Raw genomic sequence first — 13,146 nt, 5'->3', positions numbered from 1 at the left:
TTTTCGGATTGAATGATAACTGCATACTTAGAAACTAGACAGTACAGTGTTTGTGGCCGTCAGTCCGCTTGATCTCTAACGTTTAAAATGGCTATGCCTAGCCCTACTACCCTGGCCTAGTCTATGACAATGTTTTATCTTTTTGGCTCATATATGCCTTTGAAAGGCCAATCCATAGTAGGGATGGCGAAAACTAAAAAAAATCTTGACCGACCACCGAGCCTCATTAGCCGGTTAAAGTCTGTTAACCTATGAGTTTAAACAGGGATGCAAACGGCGGATGCCGCCTTTTTCACGGCTGAATCGTGCAGATCCGATTTTTTTTTTTTTTTTAAGGGGGGGCATTGGAGTGTCTGAATAATTTCATCAGAGTAAATTCTGTATTAAAATTACTTAAGCAAATTCCGTTACAGTCCATGAAACATAAGAAGTATGAGAAGAAAACAGTAAATCAGAAAGCTGCGCACGTTTTCGCGGAAGCTGCGCAAATGTGCGCAGCTTTCTGATTTACTGTTTTCTTCTCATACTTATCTGGAACTGAGTTTAGATTTCGAACATTCCTACGATAAAACATCCTGCATAGTCTCTTTATGATAAACGTCTTAATGCCACTTACCCGTGAGGTTATCAAGTAGACTTCCTTCTTCGGAACCTTCCAGAGATATAGTTGGGATACCCATCCCGCAACAAAATATTTATAAGCTTCCAGGCTCTTGTAAGCTTTGAGGGCTTTGCCAGTGTAACACGATTCACAATTAACAAGAAAATTGTAAATGTCGTGGTAGGCCAGATCGGGCAAATCGCCGGCACCGCAGCTCCAAATTTCCCTGAACAAGGATTGCGGCAAGTTGTACGGATCTGCAATCCCCAACCTGGAACACTTTTCTACGTAACGCTGCCTCACGTCACCTTCCAGATGCTGAACAAACTTAGACAAGTAATCGCGCGATGAGCAATTCCAGCGTTATGGACGTGACACTTGAACTCAAAATGGCAACAAATGACCCAGTGCATGTTTTATTGTCTCCCAGTATTTAAACAGGTGTTGCATATTTTAAGGCTGTACCATACTGGAGAAGTGATAGAACAAGAACAATTCCCATAGTACATCTAGGGCATGCCAGAAAATGCCAATAAAAGATGTGTTATGGATGTGACAGAAAAAGTATCACTTTTCTTGGGTGACTGTACATTTTTATCAAACTCTGTGAAATTGTAAACCTAATGTCGAAATGGAGATATCCATTTGATAGAGGGGTCCAAGGTGAATATTAAAAAATCTTTGTTTAAAATATTTTGTATTTCATGCAGAGTTTCAGAAGGAAAAGTCAGCATTATGGATGTGACGAAATTCCGTTATGGATGTGACGCGTCTGAAATAGACATGGCGTATGTTTAGAAAATCAGCAATTTAACCACTATAACCCTTTGAAAAACTCTCTAAATATCAGCTAAAACTATCAAAGTTCTTAAATAATATTTAGGATGGCTATTGTTTTGCTGTTTTGTGGATTTTAGCATACATTTCTGTGGCTTGTGGCAATAATATAGAATTGTACATGATCAAAGTTGATTTTAGCTTGGGGTTTACATTATAAGAAAGAAAGACTGACATATTAAGGCGAAGGGAACAATTCTTGTGACAAATTGGTTCAACTTATTCACATCTGTAAAATACAGGCCTAGGTGATATCTCTGGGAGTGGTTTTGATGTATTACATGTTGCTTTATTCTTGCATGGTGAGGTTGACATTTACATGGAATTGCCCCGATGTAGATGGGGTATTTTCCGAATTTTCTTGGGGATTACTCCCTGGATCCATTACACTCGCGCAAGGCAAACAATCCTGATGCCGTCCAATATGGCGGAGTACACACGTGCGTGTCACGTGACTGCACATCCTCTATACACACACGGTCTGAGCGTGAATGTGACATTCATACATGGACAGGAAGGAAAAAGCAGCTTCAGGCTGAATTGGGTACAAAGGAATAGACAAGCTTTCGTGTGGGTTTTATGGGGCAGGAGGAACAACAGAATCCTTCTGTCTGAAAGCTTTTGTTGTGGCAATTCTTAGTAGACCAATTCAAATTATGCTTCTTTTAAGTTTGAAAATAATAACGATCCCAAGCCAGATATACACCATATTTGTCTTCTCCTGACTGAGTCAGAGTTGTTGGTTATTTCTCGTGGGTTGTCTGAAACACGTCTGCTCATACATCTACAGGCCCACTTTTAAACCCTGCCATTGAGTGTGGTAACTGTCTTCTGCTCCTGCTAAAACCCTTTTCCTGTGTAATAACATACTTCCTAGTGGTACTCCAGGATATATTTAACCTGCAAAGACTGAAACGTGCATCATTAGTGGCTGCAGTGTCTGTGGTCTAAAATGACTTGTTACCATGAGATTCTTCCATTTGAGGATTCTTGGGTGGTGGCACCAATTGCTGAGCTGCTACTTCTACTAGCGATGGCCATGTCCAAGCTGATTGTTTTCTTCCAGCATGCTGCCTCTTTCTCTACCTCTGTTTCCCATTACCAGCCTCCTGTCTCCCTCCCTCCCTACATCTGAACCGCAAAAGAGGCCACTTTAGAGCTGAGCATGGTTTCCTATGGAACTGGAGTGGCTTGGCCAGCACTGTGTCATTTGTTTGACTAGCAAGCTAAGCTAGCAAGCTTTAGCTCTTGAAAAAAGAAGCAGTTGCTTGCTGCACTAAAGATGAAGACATTAGATAAAACTTTCCACATACTTGAAGACTGAATCATGTTAGTAAAGTTTGATTAAATTAACCTGACCATTTCCCAAGTACTTCACAAGTCTCCGGTTGCTTTGCAACTTTGTACGGACATGTTTTGAGTCGAGCAAGATCGAGTATTGGAGAAGTCGACATCCTAAAGCCCATTCATGCTTTTGGTGTCGCCTCATGAAACCTTGTGGGTTTTGGAGTATGTCTGCCTCTCTGCTTTGTAGGATTTGCTCAAAAGCATTCTTGGACTCAGCTGTGTTGAAAACAGACATTGTACAAGAGGCTGTAAATTTCTTTTTGTCTGCAGTTGCAGCCTTTTTCTTCTTGAATTATTGTTAATAACTAGAGCAACAGAGAGCATTTGGATGATGGTGGTTTTCTTGACCAGACTCGTTCTGTTAATAAAATTGTTGTCGACCTGCCTGCAGCAAAACTTATCAATAACTCGCAGAACACTGAAACAGTTTTTGAAATAATTTACATGCACACTAATAATCTGATTTTAGCAGTTATCAGATTAATCAGTTATTATGTAAACAGTTATATCATAAATTGCATTCAGGCCATTTTCAGGCTTCAGCACAATAAGCAGATTATTCTGCATACAGTATATATGTGGCTTTGTAATTTGATACTTTTTGTCTCCATCTGCACAAACACCCAGAGAGTACTCCATCATTGGATGAAAATAGAGATATTCATCCATTAACCGTAACCGCTTATCCTGTGCAAGGTCGTGGGCAAGCTGGAGCCTATCCCAGCTGACTATGGGTGAGAGGCGGGGTACACCCTGGACAAGTCGCCAGGTCATCGCAGGGCTGACACATAGAGACAAACAACCATTCACACTCACATTCACACCTACGGTCAATTTAGAGTCACCAGTTAACCTAACCTGCATGTCTTTGGACTGTGGGGGAAACCGGAGCACCCGGAGGAAACCCACGCGGACACGGGGAGAACATGCAAACTCCACACAGAAAGGCCCTCATCAGCCACTGGGCTTGAACCCAGGACCTTCTTGCTGTGAGGCGACAGTGCTAACTACTACACCACCGTGCTGCCCGACAGAGATAGAAAATAGAGATAAAAACTCCCCAAAAATATTTAACAGTACAGCCAGTTCATTAAGTTACCCACAGTTAGTTCACCTGAGTCTGTTTTTCTTCCAGCTAACCAATAAATAAGGCAGAATGTGATGAATTAAAATATCTATTGTGTACATAAATGAAACAGCAAGAGTTTGTCTTGTTTTTCTTACAAGCTAAAGGTTTTGCTAGTTGTAGTTGATGCTACTGAAAGAAATCTGATTATTGTCTTGCTAATGTTGTAAGTTAATGATCATACAAGCATGTTAATCAAATTATTTCCAAAATCTAATGTTCTTTTTGCAGTCAGGCTGCATTAATAAATGCAATCACAAAATTGCTAAAAAAAAAAAAAATCAATTTTTACCCAAACTTTACAGCTCTAGTTTGTATATGAATTTAAGTGAAAAGTCTTATGTGCAGCATAAAACATGCAACAAGAGGAGTAAAGTCAGTGTGTTTGGAATCTTCATTATCACAGCAGGGTGCAGTGATGTTTGTGTGTTGTCACCTCACAGCTGTAGGGTTCTTGAGGTCAGGTTAAAGTCTGTGTGGAGTTTTGCTTGTTCTCTGTGTGTCCATGTGGCTTCTCCCCCCACCCCACCTCCAAAAACACTCAGTAAGGGGAATTGGCGATGCTAAATTGCTGCGAGGTGTGAATGAGCATGTGACGGTGCCCTGTCCTGCATGGACTGGTGCCCCATCCTGGGTGTATCCCATATTCCTGTCTAGAAGAAACCAAGAAGCCTTTATTTGTCACACGTACACCCAAGCACAGACTTAAGCACACGGTGAAATTTAACATCTGCATTTAACCCATCTGAAGCAGTGAACGCACACCCAAGTGAGCAATGAGCACACATGCATACCCAGAGCAGTGGGCACTTATGCTGCAGTGCCCAGGGAGCAGTTGGGAGGGGTAGGTGCCCTTGCGGCACTTCAGTCCAACCTCAGGCCATGGCTGCCCCATGTTAACCTAACCGCATGTCTTTGGACTGTGAGAGGAAACCCATGCAGACACTGGGAGAACATGCAAACTCCACACAGAAAGGCCCCCATCGGCCACTGGGCTCGAACCCAGAACCTTCTTGCTAACCACTACACCACCATGCAGTGTTCCTGGTATAGGCTCCAGATCCACTGAGAATCTGACCAGTATAAAGTGATTACTAGAGATGAATGAATCAATTTTCTCTAACAGGTGATCTTGGTTTCAGGTGTGGTTAGCCATAAAACAGCACCTTTTAAACTCTTCATTTACTGTTGTGAATCTTAATGAGACCATATTTGTATAATTTTAAAGAACATTTACCGGTTTCTGTTCTGGTGATTGTAGCTATTAGTTATTCCTGTTCTTGAGATGTGTTGACACTGAGTGTCATCACACTAGGTTCATTTCTTTTCCTTTCCAGTTGGCATCCTCATCAGTTTACTTGTAATCTAAAACGCAGCTGTTGTTGTTGGTCAGTATTAAACGGTCTTTTAGACTAGAGAAAAGGAATGCAGCTAATTGGACCAGGTATGCATTTTGTTACCTGATCGGCTCCGATGTGATGCCAATTCTTCAGTTCTAGCTTTCATTACCATATGAAACCCCCCACACTATCTTAAGTATGCTTAATGTTCTCAGTGATCTCAGTTTTCCAAAAGGCGCCCAGCTGGGGTAGGAATGTAGCCTTCAGACTGGTGATGAGCTGATGTTGACACGCTAACAAACAGTGGGAAAGAAAGGCTGAGGACTGGCACTTGAGTTATGGGACTTGTCAAAACGTGTGTTTGCCTTATAAACAGTTATTTCAAAACACACACACACACCTACAAAGAACAACCTAAAGTTCCGTCTGCTGCAATATCGGCAGTTCGCTAAGCTTGCTAAACATGTCTGTCGGGTTGTTATTTCAACCTCGCTGCTCTTTAGTTTCTGAATTTCTTCTAGTCATTCATCCCCGCTACATTTATGTTCTCTCTCTTTGAAGATTTTAAGCCATGCCTCACCACTTCACTTCCTCCCACTGAATAAACAGTGTGTGTGTGTGTGTGTGTGTGTGTGTGTGTGTGTGTGTGTGTGTGTGTGTGTGCTGTCTCTCCCATTTGTGTGGTAACACCCATAAGTGCGCGCGCACACACACCACACACACACACCTATTTGCTATGATGTAGATTTGAGAAAGCACACACAGACTGTCTAGCAAGAGGTCACACAGACTTATTTAGGTCAATATCTACATATTTAAAATACATGAATATTTATTTCACTCTGCTTCTCTCTCTCGCTCACACTCACTCACACACTCTCTCTCTCTCACTCACACACACATTAATAATGTGCCAATAAAATGAGACATTTTATTGCTTTGAAGAGTGTGTGTGTGTGTGTGTTTGTTTGCCTGGGTCAGATCATTTGTTGCTGTGTGTGGGTGTGTGTGGGTGGTACCCAGACCAGAGGTGTGAACAGCTGTGTGTGTATAGCCACCTACTCGAACAGGCCTGTGTTTGAATGTCTTTTATAAAACACAGCTCACACACACATTCTCACACACATACACACACTCAGTAAGGATGAGGAAGGTTACGGAGATATCAAAAGGAAGTCCCTCCAGTGCTGTGCTTTCCAGTCTGTCCTCTCATTCTTCTTCCCACCCGGAGTTTTTTCTCCTCTTTCTTCTGAGAGTTATGATGACTGTTTCTCATTTGTGTCTTTCTTTCTTTTCTTTCAGTCAGCGGCATCAGATGGTGGTGAGTGCATTTTCTCTCTCTCTCTTAAATCTTGCACAATTGTGCACAATTGTAAAGATTTTCATAGCCTTAACCTATTTGTTGTACAAGAAGCTGACATTTGAGTGTTCTTAGTAGGGTTTCATGTGGTCATAGCTTTGCTATTTTTCGACATTGCCCTTTGTTTGAAGGTTTTGAGACGTCTGCTCTCTCACGTTTTTCTCGCATAAGTCATCCCCATATTAGTTATGTTGTTCTTAGATTGCTAGCTTGTGGCTTGTATAGTAAGATTCACGCTTTTTAACAGACACCTGTTATATGTTCATTGAAGTTATTTCTATTTAATGGACAAATGTAAAGACTTTTAAGCAAAAGGCTAAAATGTTAAGAAGTCAGTGGATGAGAAGTATGTTTGAGTGCGTCAGAGGTCATAAAGTTGTTCAAAAGGGTCTGCCTGGGCTTGTCGAAATAATACACTGGTATTTATTAGACAAAACAAATTATGCAAATGATGATACACATTCCAAGCATATGTGAATGAAACACTGGTGAAGTGGACATATTTGTGTAATTATATATGAGAACATCCATGAGCACTTCATTAGTAATTACGTCACACTACAGGCATTTAGCAGACACTCTTATCCAGAGCGATATACAGTATAACATACATACCCAGAGCAGCCTGGGGAGCAGGTGGGGGTTAGGTGCCTTGCTCAAGGGCACTTCAGCCATTCCTGCTGGTCCAGGGAATTGAACCGACAATGTTTTGGTCCCAAAGCTGCTTCGCTTCCCATTAGGCCACAATGGCTTCCCCCAGTGTATAGTGTTGAAATATACATTTTCAGAATTATGATCCTAATCAACTTATTAAAAATGCACTGAGTAATATTTTAGAGAAGCTTTAGTTTTCTCAACTGGATGGCCTTAGTGACTGTTTACTGTTTGTCAGTCCATTATGGACCAAAAGGACATATATAATAAAGTAAATCCTTATGTTTTACCTGCTTTGTCTATGAGCATGGCCTCTGATTGTTTCTCTGTGCTGTGCGTAGAGCGAGGTAGTATGGAGCGATTTGGCTTTGGAAGCATTAACAGTTTAGAAAGTAACAGCAGCCTGCCCAGTGTCAGCAACCATCACACGCTCTCAGAACGCCGTGTCGCGGCATGGGCCGTCTCCTTTGAGCGTTTGCTCCAGGACCCTGTTGGTGTGCGCTACTTTTCTGTAAGTAGAACCAGGCATGAACTAGCCAACATCAGACATTTTGTCTTATGTCTCCCTCTGTCTTTTCTTTCCAAAAGATACTTATCTGTGTGTTGTGGAAATGCTGTTGTCTGGTCGTTTCTTTCATTTGCCTTTCTTTGCTACCGCAGGAGTTTCTGAAAAAGGAGTTTAGTGAAGAAAACATTTTATTCTGGCAGGCCTGTGAATTCTTCAGCCAGGTTCCTGAACATGACAAGAAGCAGGTAAGTTACATGTGACCAGTTAAGGAATGACGGCTCGTTTCAGCTTGCTTTCTCTCATTATTAAAAACCAGCAAGGTGTAACAGGATTTTCCATTTAAAAAATAGTTTATTTCCAGTGAAGGGGACAATGACACTCTGTGAGGGCAGGTCTCAGAGTCACAGTTGTCGTTTAGATCCTGTGCAAAGTCATTTTCAGGGGGTAAAGACTAAAGGGAAAATTCTGACCCCTTTTACACAGCCTGTTCAAGGCAGAATTCTTATGTAAAAGGAACAGCCGGCACGGTAGAATAGCAGTGTGACATTTTTTACATTTGACATTTTTCTTTTCAAGACCAGCATCAGGGGCAGATCCAGGAAAATGGGAAGAGGGGGCATCAATCCAGTAAGGCCAGGGGGGCCACCAGAGTCCCCAGAAACTGCAGTTTTTAAATGCCCGGAGATGTATTTTGAGCTATCAGAGACATCTCTTAAAGAAAATTCAATCAAATCAAAGTCCTTCCCACACCATGTAGCGCATAGGGTGGTGCCGATCTCCATTTCCGTAGCACTCGGCCTCTCGCCTATTACATAGCTAGGGTTACAGTGGGGGGCTGGTCCTCTGGTAACCACAAGAGTTTGACTCCCCACTCGCATCTGTATTGCAGCGTGCCTTGCCAGACGGCAGTAGGTACCATTTTTATGATGGTCTTTGGTATGACCCGACCGTGAGTAAAACTCGTGATCTCTCAATCGAGAGGCGGACACGCTAACCACTAGGCCAACCTAAAAGGTACCTTAAAGAAAATTACCATATCAAAAATGTTTTGAAACTAGGAACGTTCAAAACCATTTTATTAGTCACTGAAAATGATATTGTCAGAGTTGCAGGTATATGCGTAGAACATATTACAATATATCAGTTGTAATTATTTATGAAAGTTGCATTGTCATATAATGCATTACCATGTGACACACTACAGTGTAGTACAGTGACCACAAAACCCCTTATATCAATAAATTATTACTATTTTAGCAACTGCAATCTGAGCTCACTGGGGAATTGTAAGCAGACTGTCACAGGACAGAAACGTCTGAAATGTTATCTGCCCATCCAAATTTCAGCCTGTCCGAATGACGGGTCAAAGGCCCAGAACAATGTGGCTGGGGCCCGTCTTAGGGCCCTGGAAGCTGAAGGGCTTTAGATGCCTAGAGATGGCTTCTCAGTTATTTCCAGGTACATTTTTGTGATCTTCAGAGGCCAAATTACACTTGACATTAGTTGCTAATTACACTACAAATTGAATATAATTTACAAGAAAATGTCAGAAGTTGGCCCTGTGATGACCTGGCGACTTGTCCGGGGTGTGCCCCGCCTTTCGCCCGTGGTCGGCTGGGATAGGCTCCAGCTTGCCTGCGGCCCTGTAGAACAGGATAAAGCGGCTACAGATAATGAGATGAGATGTCAGAAGTTTCAAGAGACACATGCTTAAAGTTATACCCAAGAAAACATTAGCACACACAGGTCAGTTCCATGTCTAGAAAAAAGTCGGGGGGGGGGCAAGGATGTTCCAGTTGGTTACAACTTACTGGTACTCATATATATAGGTACTATAATAACACACGTGAAACATTCTGTCAGCAATGACTGTTTTTATACTATGTTTATAATAAGTCTATAAGAAAAGTAGTATTTAACAATACAACTATTCTTACATAATCAAGTTAAAATTTTGAACACAAGATTCCAAATAACTTTGGAACAAAATTATTTTTAAAATGGCTCAAAGCTAGACATGGTAATATCATTTGGCATTCAGACTAAAATCTGCTGGAAAAAAAAACATTTTGTAAGGGTCCAAAACCTGTAGTAGTCTATTTTGTTTTAACATTAGTGATATACCTACCCAGCTGATAATAGTGTCGTGTGGTGTCATACCAGAATGCACTCCTACTCGCTGATGAGAAGCGACTTGTCATTCATCAAGAGTGTCTTCGATCAGACAATCACAGGCCGTGTTACCATAGAATGTATTTATCCAGTGTAACATTTAGAAGAAAATTAGAAGTGGATTAGACCCATATCTTTACAATTTTTCATGGGCCATCCGGTCCAATACTTTTGAAATATAGACGGACAAATGTGAAAATTACCGGTCAGTGTCTGCCGGTCCGGCTTTATTTCCCACACTGTTATGTCGATGCACGAAGTTCCAGCGCCCTGTTAAAATTCAACAGGACTCACCCAGCTTGCTATACCATAAACTCTTCTGCTCAATCCCAAGTAATTTATTTTGTTTATTTTTAAAAAACCTTATTAATTAAATAAAAAACGTAGGGCATATCTTGGTATCTGCAATACTAAAACTTTTCTTTTTTTGAATGGAGGGGCACCGGGTGCCCTCCCCCCCTTAAATCCGCGCCAGAGCATGAATTCAAACATCTCTGTCTACGGTGTCTAAGGTCTGCACGCCTTTCTGCCTCAAATCACTTCTTCACTTTCTCCACAACATATTTACGATCCAAAACATGTTCCTTGCACTCCTTTCTTCCTTTTTTCACTCATTTCACTCTGATTCTCTCTCTCTGTCCATTTTTAAGCTTACTTTTCTGTTAGACTTTTTTCCCCCAAAAAGCCATCTTAAGGCTACAGGACACAAATGTGTTTTTTATATGTATATATAAAACCGTTATTCCACAAAATTGAGTCATACATGAGCTGATGAGGTGCATAGCGCCGAGTCGGCTATAAGCCATGTACAAAGAGATTGAGTGGAATAACTGTTTTATTTTATCCATGTTCACTGGATTTTGAGAAACAAAATTTTTTATTTTTGCAAATTCGATAATTAAAAACTTTATACAAAATGTCCGACAAAATCATTTCCACTTAGAATGTAAACAAACTGACGAAATGACAGTAGCAATTTGTGAAAAATGATCTAATAATTCTTGAAAAATAAAAAAAAGATACATTCTTACCATCAAATACTTTCATTCCATACTTTGTTGCCTTTTTTGTAATTTTTCCGGTTTTGTTTTCAAGTAGAGTTTTTATTTTGTCCTTGGTTGGTTCAGAAACATGTGCCACCATTTTGTTTTTCTCTACTCACGAATGTGGATAGAATGTGTGTGTGTGTGTGTGTGTGTGTATATATATATATATATATATATATATATATATATATATATATATATATATATATATATATACACTACCGTTCAAAAGTTTGGGGTCACCCAGACAATTTTGTGTTTTTCATGAAAAGTCACACTTTTATTTACCACCATAAGTTGTAAAATGAATAGAAAATATAGCCAAGACATTTTTCTGGCCATTTTGAGCATTTAATCGACCCCACAAATGTGATGCTCCAGAAACTCAATCTGCTCAAAGGAAGGTCAGTTTTATAGCTTCTCTAAAGAGCTCAACTGTTTTCAGCTGTGCTAACATGATTGTACAAGGGTTTTCTAATCATCCATTAGCCTTCTGAGGCAATGAGCAAACACATTGTACCATTAGAACACTGGCGTGAGAGTTGCTCGAAATGGGCCTCTATACACCTATGGAGATATTGCACCAAAAACCACACATTTGCAGCTAGAATAGTCATTTACCACATTAGCAATGTATAGAGTGGATTTCTGATTAGTTTAAAGTGATCTTCATTGAAGGGCGGCACAGTGGTGTAGTGGTTAGCGCTGTCGCCTCACAGCAAGAAGGTCCTGGGTTCGAGCCCCGTGGCCGGCGAGGGTCTTTCTGTGTGGAGTTTGCATGTTCTCCCCGTGTCCGCGTGGGTTTCCTCCGGGTGCTCCGGTTTCCCCCACAGTCCAAAGACATGCAGGTTAGGTTAACTGGTGACTCTAAATTGACCGTAGGTGTGAATGTGAGTGTGAATGGTTGTCTGTGTCTATGTGTCGGCCCTGTGGTGACCTGGCGACTTGTCCAGGGTGTACCCCGCCTTTCGCCCATAGTCAGCTGGGATAGGCTCCAGCTTGCCTGCGACCCTGTAGAAGGATAAAGCGGCTAGAGATAATGAGAGATGAGATGAGATCTTCATTGAAAAGAACAGTGCTTTTCTTTCAAAAATAAGGACATTTCAAAGTGACCCCAAACTTTTGAACGGTTGTGTGTGTATGTATGTATGTGTGTGTATGTGTGTGTGTGTGTATATATATATATATATATATATATATATATATATATATATATATATATATATATATATATATATATTGATCAGCTGGATAGTACAGTGGTAATGCTCACTGACTACGACGCAGGAGATCGGGGTTCCCGGTCGGGGCAAAACATCATCCAGTAAGGGTCCTTAGGCAAAACCCCTCATGATATATCAGCCTACCTCAGGAATGAGTGAAAACATAACTGATAGAGTCATACCGGCTCAGACGTCGCCCGGGTCAACAAGGTCTGCGTCAGTTGCTAGGGAACCAGGGAAATGGGCTACTGGAACAAGACATCGATGGACGAGGACAAAAAATACGGATTTGCTGGAATGCTACTATACAAGCAATCCCAGAGAGAGGGGATACATGCAGAGAATGTGGGACCATTGGATACTTCGAAACCCACAATCAAGGCTAACAAAGAAACAGCTATTAGCCCAGTGTTCCAACATCCATAATTGAAATCTGCTATCACAACTAGAGATTAATGAAATACAACAACAATGCTACGGCAAGGGGGAGCCAGGAAGACAGGTCAGCGGGGAGATGTCATCATCCCCACAACCAGAGATTGGGTACCAAGCCCCAACAGCTAACAGCCTCAACACAAGAGCTGCTGACCTGAGAAGGAAGATCGTGACCCAACTGGAAACCTGGAGCCCCCGACGAATACCGAAGCTGAGTTGCCAAGTACCTTCAGAAGATCTACTAGTAGATGTGAATGCTGCTCTGAAGACAATCTCCACAAGAACCATCACTGAGACCAACAAGCTGATACACAGTACAGCAACAGTAATCATGGAGATGCTTGGACACAAGGTGGGCTCGGGACATAACAAACAGTATCCACCATGGAAGAGACGATTAGAGGCCAAGATAAAGGCAGCAAGGAGAGAAGTTAGCCAGCTAGCTGAACTACAGAAAGGGAACATGGTGAATAAAGGGGCGCCCAGGAAGTACAACT

At 41.4% G+C, this 13,146-nt stretch overlaps 1 protein-coding gene across 5 annotated transcripts in view; it reads left to right on the top strand.

Moving 5' to 3' along the window:
- The window catches only part of rgs12a (regulator of G protein signaling 12a), a 101,330-nt gene that overhangs the window by 31,935 nt on the left and 56,249 nt on the right, over positions 1-13,146 (top strand). For all 5 annotated transcript variants that reach the window (XM_060934032.1, XM_060934022.1, XM_060934051.1 and 2 more), the window contains 3 exons: positions 6,554-6,572; positions 7,607-7,776; positions 7,926-8,018. In XM_060934032.1, coding sequence (XP_060790015.1) covers positions 6,554-6,572; positions 7,607-7,776; positions 7,926-8,018 — 282 coding nt within the window. The remainder of the gene's footprint in view (positions 1-6,553; positions 6,573-7,606; positions 7,777-7,925; positions 8,019-13,146) is intronic.

Source organism: Neoarius graeffei, chromosome 1 (genome assembly GCF_027579695.1).
Source record: "Neoarius graeffei isolate fNeoGra1 chromosome 1, fNeoGra1.pri, whole genome shotgun sequence".
Taxonomy (NCBI): Eukaryota; Metazoa; Chordata; class Actinopteri; order Siluriformes; family Ariidae; genus Neoarius; species Neoarius graeffei.
Note: the sequence above shows the minus strand (reverse complement) of the source record. Positions and strands in the feature narration are given on the sequence as shown.